This window comes from Anomaloglossus baeobatrachus, chromosome 5, assembly GCF_048569485.1.
Source record: "Anomaloglossus baeobatrachus isolate aAnoBae1 chromosome 5, aAnoBae1.hap1, whole genome shotgun sequence".
Classification (NCBI taxonomy): domain Eukaryota; kingdom Metazoa; phylum Chordata; class Amphibia; order Anura; family Aromobatidae; genus Anomaloglossus; species Anomaloglossus baeobatrachus.
Genome location: NC_134357.1, coordinates 80,183,266 through 80,199,189, shown reverse-complemented (window position 1 = coordinate 80,199,189; position 15,924 = coordinate 80,183,266). Strand labels below are relative to the sequence as shown.

The window sequence follows — 15,924 nt, the reverse complement described above, 5'->3', positions numbered from 1 at the left end:
ATGTACAGCCCCTACACAAACACTTGGTAACTACACACAACAACATCTATATATATATATATATATATATATATATATATATATATATAAACAAAAATCATACATGAACTACACAATACGTAAATTCTAGAATACCCGATGCGTAGAATCGGGCCACCTTCTAGTATGATATAACTGTCCTATAATTCAGTTAGTTGTAGTGTAGCCTTGGTCCAGGGTTCTTGAACTGATCGCCTTTTCTCGGGGTCAAGAAGGAATTTTTCCCCTGTGGCACAAATTGGCTGAACGTGTCCAGGTTTTTTGCCTTCTTCTGGATCAATGGCTTTAGGTATAGGTAAAGACTGTATTTAATAAAGTGTTAAAAAAAAAATGATCCGTTTCCTCTTTTCTTTACAATTAATAACACTTAGGTATTTTCATACATTAGTTCTCAATTTTAGGTCTTATTGCTGCAGCAATAAGTCAAACCGAAATACAAGGGTGGAAATTATGTCTGATAGATAGGTGGCCAAGTATGCACAAGTGTTTCAGCTTCTTCTGTACCTTACATAGCAGCAAATAGAGAGTAAATTGTACACATGTGGCCACCTATTCTCTACCTGATGGGTTTAGTACGGTTCTTTCTTCGTCCTCCTAACATGGCGAGTGGAATTGATACCATAGAGTTCTAGTTTGGTTTCATCTGACCACATGACCTTTTCCCATGCCTCCTGTTGATCATCCAGATGCGATGGTTATGTTCGAACTTGAAATGGGCCTGGACATGTGCTGGCCTGAGCAGGGAGACCTTGTGTGTCCTGCAAGATTTTAATCCATGACTGCGTAATTGTGTTGCTAACTGTAATCTTTGAGATTGTGGTTCCAGCTCTCTTCAGGTCATTGACCAGGTCCTCCCATGTAGTTCTGGGCTGATTCCTGACCTTTTTCAGAATCATCCTTACCCCACGAGGTGAGAAGTTGCATGGAGCCCCAGACCGAGTTAGACTGACAGTCATCGTGTCTTTCTTCCATTTTCTAATAATTGCACCAGCCTTGTGCAGGTCTACAATTTTGACCCTGGTGTCCTTAGACAGCTCTTTGGTCTTGGCCATTGTGGATAGGCTGAAGAGTGATTGATTGAATGTGTGGACAGATGTTTGTTATACAAGTAATGAGCTCAAACAGGTGCAATTATTACAGGTCATGTGTGCAGAGTAGAAGGACTTCATAAAAATAAAATAACAGGTCTGCGAGAGCCAGAATTCTTGCTGGTTGGTAGGTGATCAAATACTTATTTCATGCAATAAAATGCAAATTATTTAACCCTGCTGTTCTGTTCCCATGTACTATACACTTGTATTGCTCCTGGGTCACTATGACCCGGTTTATTAAATCTTGATTTTAGATACTCTAACTCAATTATTTTTATACCTTTTGCTTACTAGACTGTATGGAAACATGTTTGGTAATAAAAAAAAAAGAAAAATGAAATTGAAATCTTTTTTTTTTTATTCAGAAAAAACTTAGTAATAAGAAAAACGAAAATAGCAAACTACACATATGTGGTAAAAAAAACAAACCAAAACAAGCAAATCAAACATTTTGTGGAGCCAAGGAAAAAAAACAGCTCTTAGCTGAAATAAGTTTGTCAGCTTTGCAGACAGTATGCACTGACCTATAGCTTACAGAATCACACAGTAATAACACTAAGTACATGTAAAAAAATAAAATAAAAGTATTCTTTTACAATATACAATCTACCAACAGAATTGAATAAGAAAACCATAACAATCTAGATACCTGTAAAAAGCCAAGATACAACCTGGAACAGAGATGTGTACAGAGCTGCTGTCCAAAGAAACTGAAAGGTCAAATGGCTAAAGGCCACGTCTCACTAAGCAACATCGCTGCTGACGCACGATTTTTGTGACATAGCAGCGATCTTGCTAGCGATGTTGCTGTGTGTGACATCCAGCAACAACCTGGCCCCTGCTCTGAGGTCGCTGGTTGTTGCTGAATGTCCTGGACCGTTTTTTAGTTGTTGCTCTCCCGCTGTGAAGCGCACATCGCTGTGTGTGACAGCGAGAGCGCAACAACTGAATGTGCAGGGAGCAGGAGCCGGCTTCTGCTGACGCTGGTAACCACGGTAAACATCGGGTAACCGTGAAGTGGTTCGCTGTTTACCCGATATTTACCTTAGTTACTAGCATCCGCCGCTCTCACGCTGACAGTGCCGGCTCCCTACTCCTTGCACGAGTAGCCAGACTACACATCGGGTAAATAAGCACAGCGGTTTGCTTATTAACCCGATGTGTACTCTGGCTAGGAGTGCAGGGAGCCAGCGCTAAGCGGTGTGCGCTGGTAACCAGGGTAAATATCGGGTAACCAGCGAAGGCTTTCCTTGGTTACCCGATATTTACCTTAGTTACCAAGCGCAGCATCACTTCCACGCGTCGCTGCTGGCTGGGGGCTGGTCACTGGTCACTGGTGAGATCTGCCTGTTTGACAGCTCACCAGCGACCATGTAGCGACGCTCCAGCGATCCCTGCCAGGTCACTGGTGGGATCGCTGGAGCGTCGCTTAGTGTGATGGTACCTTAAGTGTGCTAGCATATGTGTAGTGATAAGAGCAGAGAAGATAAGAACCCTTCTGAAAACAAGGAGATAAGCCAGGAAGACAGACTTAGGCTATGTGCGCACGTTGCGTATTTGCATGCAGTTACGCTGCAATCTGCACTGCAGCGTAACTGCATGCGTCCTGCGTCCCCAGAATAATCTATGAAGATTATGCAGGAGACGTGCGCACGTGGCGTATTAGAGCGCAGCGCTTCGGCTGCTGCCCGTAGCGCGCGTTCTAAGAAGTGACATGTCACTTCTTTCATGTGCTCTGCCTGCAGGTCCCGCTCTGTCTATGTGAGGGGCTGCAGTCAGAGCGCATGGAATCGCTTTTTTTTTTTTCATTACGGACTCTTTCTGCAGCGATTTGAAGCACACGTGTGCTGTTCAAATCGCTGCAGAAATTTCTGCAGGGCAGAATGCTACGTGCGCACATAGCCTTACTTAGCAAAAAAAAAAATCATTTGGAGGCCTTTAGAGCTCAGCTTTACAAAATAAGGCCCTCTTACACAGTGCGCTCTGCGCAGAATATACACGTGTAGTAGTGCACACCTAATGATCTCTCTGGATGCGCTCTACATTTTAGTATAGACTGCGCACCAAAAATAATCAATATAAAGCCATTTTTATGGTGCTCAGATCTCAATGCATACACCTGGCAGATCGTGTATACGACCCCATTGAAATAATTTAGGAAATAAATAAATTGATATACAATAGTAGATGCAATAAATAGACCCAACTGAGGTTATAACTCCTTTATTTCACTGAAAATATGGCCTCACAGCTGTAAAAAATGATGCCGGGTCACTATGACCCGAACACGACAAGTGTACAAATCGGCGTGTAGCTAAAAGTAAACACAAAAAAAAAAAATACTCATAGATAGGTCCCCCAAATGAGGAAAAGTGAAGTAACTTCAAGTTTTAGAAACTTATAGAACAATATCTACAGGGCCACAAAAAATTGTCTATAGGTCACTATGACCCAAACAGAACAGCAGGGTTAAAAATCATACAATCTGATTTTTTTTCAAGTTCTGTCTGTCCCAGTTGAAGTGTATCTACAACTGTAGATGGGAAAACTTGCAAAATCAGCAGTGTATCAAATACTTATTTTCCCCTTATATAGCAGGATGGGGGACATACAGTATTTACCAGAATTTTGGACTTATATACCAGGATGGGGGCAATATATACCAGGATGGGGGCAATATATACCAGGGTGGGGGCCATATATACTAGGATTTGGGACATATATACCAGGATAGGAGACATATTTACCAGGATTGGCCCAGGATGAGGACATATATACCAGGATGGTGACATGTTCACCAGGATTTGGGACATATATACCAGGATGGGGAAATATTATTATTTACTTTTTAGTGCACCGTTAATTCCAGTCAATTGACGTTTTACATGAGAATATATCAGGATGGGCCAAGAATGGTGGTCATATATATATCAGGACTGGGGACATAAATACTTGGATGAGTCCAGGATGGGGGACAGATATACCGGTTATGGGCCCAGGATAGATGGCATTAGTGCAAGATAGGGGGGGACGTTACTATATAATGGGAGGGGGCAACAAATATATCTTTAAATCTTTCAAGGATTTAGAACGCTATAAGGGTTCATACATCTGACTAACATGCAGTGGGGGGATGACAGGTCCAAATCTTGCACCAGGGCCCACATCGGACTCTAGTTAAGTCACTGTCACTTAATGATATGAGCCAATCAGATTGATACCTCATAGAGGTGTCATTTAATACAGCTATGCCCAGATCAGCTAATTTGCATCTATATCAGCACACTCCCTTCTTCCACTGCTGTGCCAGTACTCTGTATTGAAGTTGGACTGGAGATATGACACTGACATTGGCTCCTCTGCAAGTGACACTGCTCCTGAAGGCATCAGTCTGACTCCAGTACCTAGCAGCATCACAAGTTGGGGAAGGAGCCTGGGCGGCCATACCATTGGTGCAACCTGTGTGGCAGCACAGGGGCCCAAGAGGTAACGGGGCCCATTTCTACCTCCGAACCAGGTGGAGTTGTGCATTTTGATGAGCTCTTAGACTGAAAAGGGCCCCTGTGCAAGAAGAATATATGGGCCCTTTGCAGCCTGTGCCCACCAGTGGCCTGGGTAATGTCCATGGAGTGCACGAGCTGTGCTGGAGTGAGATGGCAGAAAGAAGGGTTTTCAGGGCAGGTTATATCAAGGAGGTCAGAGTCAGAGGCAAAAGCAAAAGTCAGGGATGTGGTCAGGAAAATGCCGAGATCAGCAATAAATTAGGCTGAATGAGAGAAAAGTTACAAGACTCAGTATAAACCAGGGTAAGTATAACTCATAACTGGCAGCTAGAGCCTGACTGCTAGGGGTTTAAATAGAGAAGTGTCATGGCTCACCACCAGAGAGCTAATTACAACTATGTACGCGCGTGATCAAAATTATTGGGACCCCTCGTTTAATGAAAGCAAAACCCACAATGGTCACAGAATTTACTTGAATATCACAAAAGCAGTAATAAATAAAAAAATCTATGAAAATGGACAAATGAAAGTCAGACATTGCTGCTTTTTGGCTTCCACAGAATTTTTTAAAACATAAAACTCATGAAATAGGCCTGGACAGAAATGATGGTGCCCTCCTCCTCCTCCTCCTCCTCTTCTTCCTCCTCCTCCTTAACTTAATATTTTGTTGCACAACCTTTTGAGGCAATCACTGCAATCTAACGATTCCTGTAACTGTCAATGAGACTCATGAACCTCTCGACAGGTATTTTGGCCACTCCTCAAGAGCAAAATGCTCCAGTTGTCTGGTGTTTGAAGGTCGCCTTTTCCAGACGGCATGTTTCAGCTCTTTCCTAAGATGATCAATAGGATTTAGGTCAGGGCTCATAGAAGGCCACTTCAGAATAGTCCAATGTTTTCCTCTTAGCCAATATTCTTTTTTTTAGCTGTGTGTTTTGGGTCATTATCCTCTTGCAAGACCCATGACCTGCGACTGAGACCAAGCTTTCTGACACTGGGCAGCACATTTCTCTCTAAAATCTCTTCATAGTCTTAAGATTTCATTGTACCCTCCACAAATTCAAGAAGCCCTGTGCAAAACAGCCCCAGAACATGACAGAGCCTCCTTCATGCTTCACAGCAGGGACAGTGTTCTTTTCTTGATATGCTTCATTTTTCCATATGTGAACATAGAGCTGATGTGCCTTGCCAAAAAGTTTCATTTTTGTCCCATCTTTCCATAGGACATTTTCCCAGATGTTTTCTGGCTTGTCAACATGTAGTTTGGCAACTTCCAGTCTGGCTTTTTTATGATTATTTTTTCAATAATGGTGTCCTTCTTCGTCATCACCCATGAAGTCAACTTTGGCTCAAACAACGACGGATGCTGCGTTCTGACACTAATGTTCCTTGAGCTTGAAGTTCACCTTCAATCTCTTTAGAGGTTTTTCTGGGCTCTTTTACCATTCGTATTATCCGTCTTTTTGATTTGTCATCAATTTTCCTCCTGCGGCCACGTCCAGGGAGGTTGGCTACAGTCCCATGGATCTTAAATTTCTGAATAATATGTGCAACTGTAGTCACAGGAACATCAAGCTGCTTGGAGATGGTCTTATAACCTTTACCTTTAACATTGCTTGTGTATAATTGTATTTCTAATCTCCTGAGACAACTTTCCTTCACTTCCTCTGGTCCTTGTTGAGTGTGGTACACAACATGTCCCCAAACTTGGTCCTGGAAAGCTCACTCAGAAGCTCAGAAGCTCTCAAACAGCGACCGCTCTTTCTCCTCACCAACACCATTCTACCTGACTTCCTTCTTATCCACTCTAAGGCTATGTGCCCACGCTACAGGATTTACCGCGGATTTACCGCGGATTTTGCCGCGGATTTACCGCGGATTTGCCGAAAATCTGCATCAGCAGCACTTCCAAGCCATTTCAATGGCATTTTGGAAATGCTGTGCCCATGCTGCGGATTTTTCCGCTGCGGATTTGCCGCGGATTTTGATCCGGAAAAATCTGCAGCATGTCAATTGTTTGGTGCAGATTTGGTGCGGATTTTTGGCTTTGAATGGGGAAAAAAAAAAAAAAATCCGCATCAAAATCCGCGGCAAATCCGCGGTAAATCCGCGGCAAATCCGCGGGTGCGGATTTGCCGCGAAAGTCGCGGATTTTCAGGCAAAAAAATCCGCAGGGACATTCTAGCGTGGGCACATAGCCTAACCCTTCCCCCAGGTCAGCATGTACAGAGAGGCTCTCTTCAAAACAGGTTATGAGCTCCCCCTGCTGGCCTGGAGTAGGAGATGTTGCATGTAATGTTCCTGACAAGGAGAGGTCCCCACGCTGCCTCCAAGCATAGTATGATGTCCCTGCGGTTACCAGGTGTCACAAAAACAAGGTAACAGCTCGGTGACTGTGCCAGTCACTACACACGCACTAGCACACCAGGACATTTACACTCGCTGCACCCGGCTGGGAGCCTCACCTAGCCTCACCTAGCCAGATGACAGGGCTGGGCACTGTAGATAACAGGCAGCCAACTGGGAGGAAGAGACCAGACCTGGGGGAGGAGAAAGTGACCTGGGAAGTGTGAGTAGACAGACAGTGAGAAGAGTTTAGGAAGAGGAAGTAGTAGATTGGAGTTAGTGAGTCGGAGAAAGGATGTGGAAGAGGAAGGTTGTGAGTTGAGGAGAGGAGTAGTAAGAAAGGTGTCAAGACAGACCACAGACTCTTGAGACACAAAGGAAAGTAGCAAAGAATCTGCAAAGACCTGAGTAGAAAGATCAGCCACTCAGAGGAGAAAAGTAGCTGGAGAGAGAGCAAGCTCCAAGGACAGAGGGATCCTGTGGGGTGGACATCTAGGGCTCACAGTACTTTGCACGCACGGATTGCAGATCCCAGAACAGACCAGAACTTCAAGCCATCTGTTAACTGCCAGGCGGCTGGGTTTCCAGGACTCATCTGCCACCACTAACGTCCGAGGCATCAGCAGCAAAGTGGGGACCGGGACATATTCCCTTAAACAGTCCAAGCTGCCTGTGTGACGCCCTGGACCCCAGGGGTCACAGTACACTAACAACACACACACACACCCTCCCCTGGGTAGGTGACACCAGTCAAACAGAAACCCTTGTTGCCACCCTCCAGACTTGATGTCCACAGCAGGTGAGGCGGAGCCATGCGGTTGGCCCCACCCACCGAGGAGTTCACAGGCCTGGAGGTGGGAAAAGACAGTAGATTGTGGTAGACGGTGAAAGTGAGAGGAGTGAGACTGTTGGTGTCTGGGTTGGAGCCCAGGCACGTTCAGCAAGGTCGGCAGACGGTGGTGGCCGTCTGCAGGAGTCGGTGTAGGTCAGCGGAACCGTAGGACCGGGGTCGGGCAGTGGCCCGCCGGTATCGAACCGGGGAGCAGATTGAAGCCAAGCACCAAGGCAGGGTACTCAGACCCCGACCAGGCTCGGAGCCGCCGTAAAGGTCAAATTCTCTGATTGCGGACTGGACCTCAGGGGTTCATTCCCACCTAAGTCCCGTCAGAAGGCAACAGCCCAACACGTCCGGATAAGTGCCACCGCCAAGGGCCAGAGGTCCAAGGGCCAGCGCCTGCGGGCAAAACGGGCTCTCCCGACACGTACACACCGGGGAGCGGACTACCTGTGGGAAGCCATAGGAGTCAAATACACTTACACGTGCAGGAAAACGACAGCCACCATCAACCCGTCCGGGGAGAGTGAGAACACTGCAGCCGGCTGTGGGCCCCGTCCATCCAGCTGTTTGGTTTACCAGAGACTCTGTCCTTCTGTGTCTGAGTGAGTACAACAGTGCCATCCGGCACCGCGCTGCACCCGCGCCCACGCTACCTCCCCGCATCGGCACCCGCACCTATACCCTCCTCCCTACTTGCCCAACCGGGGCCCCGGGACCAACAGCCCCTACCCACGGAGGGGTCAACATCTTAGCTGCTCTCCGCCATCGCTCACGGGATTCCCCATCACCAGCAGCGGTGGTGCCCACCGTCACCACAACCCGTGGGTGGCATCACGACCGACATCCCAAACATCCACCAAAAACCTCCCCTTTTCACTCGTGGGTGAGGAGGCGCTGCTTGAGCCCCGGGTCCGGCCCCGTGCTCGATCCACCGAGGAGCAGAAGCATCGGACCCGAGCGCCAGCGAGTCCAGACGAGCGGCGTTCCCACCCCTCCGCCCGCGACAAATTGGCGTCACGAACAAGATCCTACCCGTCTACTTACCAGTAGAAGTGCGTTTTGCAATCCCCGCCGGTGGTGTCCGGCCGAAAAATTTGAAGTTCCACCATCTTGGGCGCGAAAGTTCCCGCTCGAGTCGTCTTCCCCGAGCAGGGAAGATGCGAAGGTGAAGCCCCGCCCGCGAGAAAAGGAGGTGCTAGAAAGAACCAAGGGGGGAAGCAGATGGAAAAATGTCGGCGTTCCCGGACGGGAGCACAGGGGCGCCTGCCGCTGGAGCGGCGGGGCTTGGAAGAAGCAGAGGAGGAGTAGCCTTTGAAGACTGCGGCCCAGGCGAGCTCCCCGTCGGGACCGCTGCTTGGTTAGAGCGGGAGCTGGGCCGGTTCTGTATGAAGGTGAGGGCGCAGAGCCTGCAGCAGCTGGTGGATTGGAAGGCGGAGGTACGCAGGATGGTTGCCGTGGTGTGGGCCCGTGAGCAATGGGCCTCCCCGGCCGTGCAGCGCCGCAATCAAGCCACGCAGGCCCCTGAGCTGGCCCTGATAGAGTGGGAGCCGGGACCCGGCCGCGCCGCAGCAGGTGAGACCGAGATGGTGCAGCTGATGGAGGAAGGGGTCCCGAGTATGCTGCCTCTGCCACCGTTCCCGGTAACGGCCTACAGCCCCGGAACCCGCTGCACCTAGATGGGGAACCCGACTGATCGTCTGACCATCGGCCAGTCCGGGTCGCTGCTGTGGCAGCAGCGTTCTCACCTGATTTGCCGCCGTAAAGGTCAAAGTCTCTGATTGCGGTCTGGACTCAGGGGTTCATTCCCACCTAAGTCCCGTCAGAAGGCAACAGCCCAACCCGTCCGGATAAGTGCCACCGCCAAGGGCCAGAGATCCAAGGGCCAGCACCTGCGGGCAAAACGGGCTCTCCCGACACGTACACGCCGGGGAGCGGACTACCCGTGGGAAGCCATAGGAGTCAAATACACTTACACAGGTGCAGGAAAACGACAGCCATCATTAACTCGTCCGGGGAGAGTGAGAACACTGCAGCCGGCTGTGGGCCCCATCCATCCAGCCGTTTGATTTACCAGAGACTCTGTCCTTCTGTGTCTGAGTGAGTACAACAGTGCCATCTGGCACCGCGCTGCACCGCAACGTTGCACCTGCGCCCACGCAGCCTCCCCGCATCGGCACCCGCACCTATACCCTCCTTCCTACTTGCCCAACCGGGGTTCCGGGACCAACAGCCTGTCACGCTCCCCGGTCCCCGTGTCCCACTCCCCGGGTCCCGTGCCCCGCTCTCTGGGTCCCGACGGCGCTCCCTGCTCACCGCTCCGGTCTCTGGCCCTCTCCTCCACGGCTTTCCTGCTTCCTCTCCCTCGCCTGCATCCTCCATGCGTCCTGTTCCCCGCTCCCTGCGCTCCTCTGCGACGCTGGATACTCTGCCAGGCACTCCTGCTTCCTCTGCACCGCTTGCTGCCCTGGCGTCTGGCACACGGGCCTCGCGCATGCGCATTAGGGCGCGCGCACGGTCATTGACCCTCTCTTAAAGGGCCAGCGTCCAGAAACAGGATATTGCATATGCAGGTACAGGGTATAAGAGGGTTATCATTCCAGGTGGGCGGGGCCTGTTCTACGTGTTTAATAAGCTAGGAGTTCAGGTCCCCTTTTGCCTTGTCCAGTGTTAACCCTTGTCTGTCTCGCAGAGCCCGTCCTGCCACGCCAACCGGTCCTAACAACGACTGCTGCTTCACTCCTGTCGGTGATTGTCGGCTGAGGACTCCACCATCTTCTTCAGCCCGGACCCGGCTCCGATCCCCTGCTCCACGTGGTGACCTCCGTCCCCTTGTCAAGCTGGATCCGGTTCCACCTGTCATCGCCATCTGGCACCTGAACCAGAGCCTTGCTATCGGGACTACCATCTGGAACCCTGTGACCTGCAGGACATGTTCCTTCCTCTTTCCAAAACGGACTGTGCCTGTACCGCTAGTGCTTCGGCTACTGTGCATCAAGGCCCTCTGGCGGGGTGACCGGACAGTCCCTGTATAGGGGTTAGCTCCGGGTTGCTCCGCTGGAGGAGTCCGGTGCACGGTCCAGAGTTTCCACCACCAGGACCTTACACAGCCCCTACCCACGGAGGGGTCAACACATTAGCTGCTCTCCGACATCGCTCCCGGGATTCCCCGTCACCAGCAGCGGTGGTGCCCACCATCGCCACAACCCGTGGGTGGCGTCACGACCGACATCCCAAACATCCACCAAAAACTTCCCCTTTTCACTCGTGGGCGAGGAGGCGCTGCTCGAGCCCCGGGTCCGGCCCCGTGCTCGAGCCACCGAGGAGCAGAAGCACCGGATCCGAGCGCCAGCGAGTCCAGACGAGCGGCGTTCCCACCCCTCCGCCCGCGACATCTGCGGCAGGACCCAGACACCAGGAGGACCTCCAAGTGCTCCACGCCAGGGAGGACCCACATACAGCAGAGTGCACAGGAGGTAGAGTGGCACCAGGTTGGCTGGCACAGCCATCAGGGACACCGGCGCACCTGGGATCCAGTACGTCCCCAGGGCGTGAAGCCAGTAAGTAAAAACAATCAAACTGCACTCTCTATCTGGACTGCTTCATTGCGCTGCACGTTAACCCTTCACCAACCCCTGCTCACGGAGGGCTCCACCATCCACGCTGCCCCCATCCATCATCCCCAGTTGGAATCCACAGCGGCGGCCCTACTATCCCTGGCTGCAAACCGCGAGTTGAGTAGTCGGACTTTATTTTTCTTTTCCATTTAAAACTGTTTGACGGTGCCCCCGGGTCCGGGACCCCTCGAGCCATGGACCGCCTGGATCCAATCAGCTTGGCTGCCCTGGAGCGCGACAATAGCATTGATCCTGGTAAGGAGAGCAAAGCCACTGTGGCTCCCGTGACCACTGTTGTGCCACATTGTGAGTACTCTGTGCTGTATAGTATTGTACTTAGTGCTGTACTGTATACTTTATATATTAAGTACCTTGTGGTGTTCGGTGTTGTACCCAGTGCTGTAGTGTATACTTTACTGTATGTATTGAGTACATTGTTATGTTCGGTGTTGTACCCAGTGCTGTAGTGTATACTTTACTGTATGTATTGAGTACATTGTTATGTTCGGTGTTCTACCCAGTGCTGTACTGTATACTTTACTGTATTTATTGCGTACTTTGTGATGTTTGGTGTTCTACCCAGTGCTGTACTGTATACTTTACCGTATTTATTGAGTACCTTGTGGTGTTCGGTGTTGCACCTAGTGCTGTACTGTATACTTTACAGTATTTATTACTTTGTGATGTTTGGTGTTGTACCTAGTACTGTACTGTATACTTTACCGTATGTATTGAGTACCTTGTGGTGTTCGGTGTTGCACCCAGTGCTGTACTGTATACTTTACAGTATTTATTACTTTGTGATGTTTGGTGTTGTACCTAGTACTGTACTGTATACTTTACCGTATGTATTGAGTACCTTGTGGTGTTCGGTGTTGCACCTAGTGCTGTACTGTATACTTTACTGTATTTATTGAGTACTTTGTGATGTTCGGTGTTGTACCCAGTGCAGTACCATATACTTTCACTGCATATATTGAGTACTCTGTGCTATATGGTGTTGTCCCCAGTGCGGTAACGTCTGATTTGCCGTATGTATTGAGTGCTGTGCCTTGGCAGGCTGCCCTACTCCCTCACATGAGATGCGGGGGTGGAGTAATTCTCTGTTTTGGGGCTTTTCCAAATAAAAGAAGCTGAATCAGTGCAGGGCTGTGAGGACAGAGAGCTAAAGAGCAGTCATCCAAGCTCCTGGGACCTGGGAGGGGATCACATCTGCCGCAGGAGATAACGGGCTGTGACTGGAGCTGCCTCTCCTGGGACTCTGCCTCTGGATACACCGGGTACAAGCAGCCACAAGGTGTGTATGTATATTCAATATACTGGGGCTATGATAAATACAGGGAAACCTCCTTAAGACAACCAGCCTAAATCATACTAAGAAATCATCTCCTAAGGGATCGACCTTTGAAGGCAGAGGCTCATATTCACAAAAGATAGGACAACTGAAAATCAGTCCTAGAAGACTCTGGACTAGATGGAGATGATCTTCTCAAAGAGTTGTATTTCTGGAGACATTTCACTGCATATAATTAATAATAATAATTTTATTCATTTATATAGCGCTATTAATTCCACAGCGCTTTACATACATTGGCAATAATACTAGTACGAGCAGTCTCTGGTAGTGAGGAAAAATGTGTAGGAAAAGAAGGGTCATATATATTACATAATTGTACAGGAGGGTCCTAATACATTTGTGAAGTTATTTAATAAGTGTGCGTAAAGTGATAAATACCATAGTACAGTACTAGAAAGTGTGCATAAAGTGAGAGTGCTAGAAAGTGCATAAAGCAAAAATACTGTACATAAACCAGGAGTACCAGAAAGTGCATGAAGTTAGTACTTAGTATGGATAAAGCAAGAGTACTACAAAGTGCATAATGTGAGAGTATTAGAAAGGTATGGAGTGAGAGTAATAATAAGTGAATGAAGTCAGAGTACTAGTAACTAATGAAGTGGACATAATGTGAGTGTAGTAGTAGAAAAATTACCATACAATGCATATACTAGTAGATAAGTGTACATCTATTGGAAATAGTACTATGTGTGCATACAATATAGATAGAAGTAATTGTGCATAGAATGGGGATAGCTCTACCGTACCTAAGTATAAATGCAGTAGGCATCCTTCAAATTCTGTGCACACAGTGTCTGTCCCCCAGTGCAGTGTGCACACAGTGTCTGTCCCCCAATGCAGTGTGCACAGAGTCTCTGTCCCCCAATGCAGTGTGCACACATTGTCTGTCCCCCAATGCAATGTGCACAGTGTCTGCTTCTGTCCCCTAGTGTAGTGTGCATACAGTGTCTGTCCACCAATGCAGTATGCAGTGTCTGTCCACCAGTGCAGTATGCACAGTGTCTGTCCTCCAGTGCAGTGTTCACAGTGTCTGTCTCCCAGTGGCATACACAGTGTCTGGCCCCCAGTGCAGTGAGCAGTGTCTGTCCCCCAGTACAGTGCACACAGTGTCTGTCTCCCAGTGTGCATACAGTGTATGTCCCCCAGTGCAGTGTGCACACAGTGTCTGTCTCCCAGTGTGCATACAGTGTATGCCCCCCAGTGCAGTGTGCACACAGTGTCTGTCCCCCAGTGCAGTGTGCACACAGTTTCTTTTCCCCAGTGCAGTGTGCACATAGTGTCTGTCCCCCAATGCAATGTGCACGTATTGTCTGCCTCTGTCCCCCAGTGCAGTGTGTGCACAGTGTCTTTTCCCCAGTGCAGTGTGCACACAGTGTCTGGCCCCCAGTGCAGTGAACAGTGTCTGTCCCCCAGTGCAGTGCACACAGTGTCTGTCTCCCAGTGCACACACAGTGTATGTCCCACAGTGCAGTGTGCACACAGCGTCTGTCCCCTAGTGCAGTGTGCACACAGTGTCTGTCCCCCAGTGCAGTATGCACAGTGTCTGTCTCCCAGTGTCTGCCCAACCAGTGCAAAGGACACAGTCTCTGTTCCCCAATGCAATATGTACACAGTGTCTGTCTGCCAGTGCAGTGTGCACAGTGTCTGTCCCCCAATGCAGTGTGCACACAGTGTCTGTCCCCCAATACAGTGTGCACACAGTGTCTGTCCCCCAATACAGTGTGCACAGTGTCTGTCCCCAGTGCAGTGTGCACAGTGTCTGTCCCCCAATACAGTGTGCACACAGTGTCTGTCCCCAGTGCAGTGTGCACACAGTGTCTGTCTCAGTCCCCCAGTGCAGTGTGCGCACACCTTAGAGCTTGGTGCTGTCATCTGTAGATCTGTCACCGATGCCTCCTTTGTTTTTTCCCAGGAATCATCGAACATATTCGGAGTGGCGCCCTCCAGTGCAGAGTGACAGTATTACCATGCTGTGGATCGTACTGCTGTTGTCTTGTGGGGTCCCTGCTGCTTTGCTCCCGTCCCCTCGATGCCCTGCTCGCTGTGACCTGTCCTCCTGCCCGCCGGCGCCCACAGACTGCCCGTCTGGAGACACTGTCCTGCGCTGCGGCTGCTGCACTGTGTGCGCCGCAGGGGAGGGGGAGAGGTGCGGAGAAGGAGCCGCGGAGCCCGCCTGCGCCTCTGCCCTGAGCTGTGTGAAGAGCCCATCAGGGGGAGGCCGGATCTGTCAGTGCCCATCACCCCTGCCAGTGTGTGGAAGTGATGGCAAGACATACAGCAGCCTGTGCAAGCTGCAGGCAGAGAGCAAGGCGGTGCAGAGTCAGGGCTCGGCAGCCATCATCCCCATCCAGAGGGGAGACTGTCAGCAGGGTAAGAGCTGCACGTTATACTGAAATCCTCTTCAGCTCCTATTATTTACTGTGTATTGCATCCAGGAAAGCTGGGAGACCGCCAATATTTCCACTGCTGTTTCCCAGGGGTTGTTACTCAGCTCTCCAGGGATGCATAAACTTCTTGTTCCTGGTTATCAGATTCAAGATTATGCCCTTTGCAACAATATTTTCTATTGCAACTAAATATGGAGCAATTTTCAAATAGTCTTGATTAAAAATCTCCTACCGTATTATGCATACAGCATCTGTGCTGACCTATGTGTCTCCATGGCTACAGACCACAAACAAATCCTATGTAGTCAGATTCTGCAATCACACGTCATTTTATCTGTCCTGAATGTGAGATAGGCCTCAATAAGACAACTGTGTATCACATACATGCTCCATCTTCACAGGACACGTACCCATTATCCACAGTATATGAGGCTGTTTACATGTTCGATTTGATTTACATTTCTGATCCAATTAACGAATCCACAGTGTAAGGCCTCCTTCACACGTCCGTGTCTCTGACACGTGTTTAGTCCGTTTCCTCACGTGCCGGAGACACGGGAACACGTACACCCATTAAAATCAATGGGTCTGCGCTCATGTCCGTGTTTTGTCATGGTCCGTGTGTCCGTGTGGAGCATACGTGTGCCCGTGTGCTCCACACGTAGACATGTCAGTTTTTCTCTGGCATCACGGGTGTCACATGGACCGCACACGGACAGCACGGATGTGATCTGTATGAAACGCACCGG

At 49.5% G+C, this 15,924-nt stretch overlaps 1 protein-coding gene and 1 long non-coding RNA gene across 3 annotated transcripts in view; one reads left to right on the top strand and one right to left on the bottom strand.

The window, feature by feature from the left end:
- The window catches only part of LOC142310868 (uncharacterized), a 193,234-nt gene that overhangs the window by 11,697 nt on the left and 165,613 nt on the right, over positions 1-15,924 (bottom strand). The gene's annotated exons all lie outside the window — the stretch shown is intronic.
- The window catches only part of HTRA1 (HtrA serine peptidase 1), a 41,566-nt gene continuing 38,196 nt past the window's right edge, over positions 12,555-15,924 (top strand). Inside the window, exons 1-2 of the mRNA XM_075348626.1 lie at positions 12,555-12,728; positions 14,701-15,158. Of these exons, the coding sequence (XP_075204741.1) occupies positions 14,756-15,158 (403 nt within the window). The 5' untranslated portion in view covers positions 12,555-12,728; positions 14,701-14,755. The remainder of the gene's footprint in view (positions 12,729-14,700; positions 15,159-15,924) is intronic.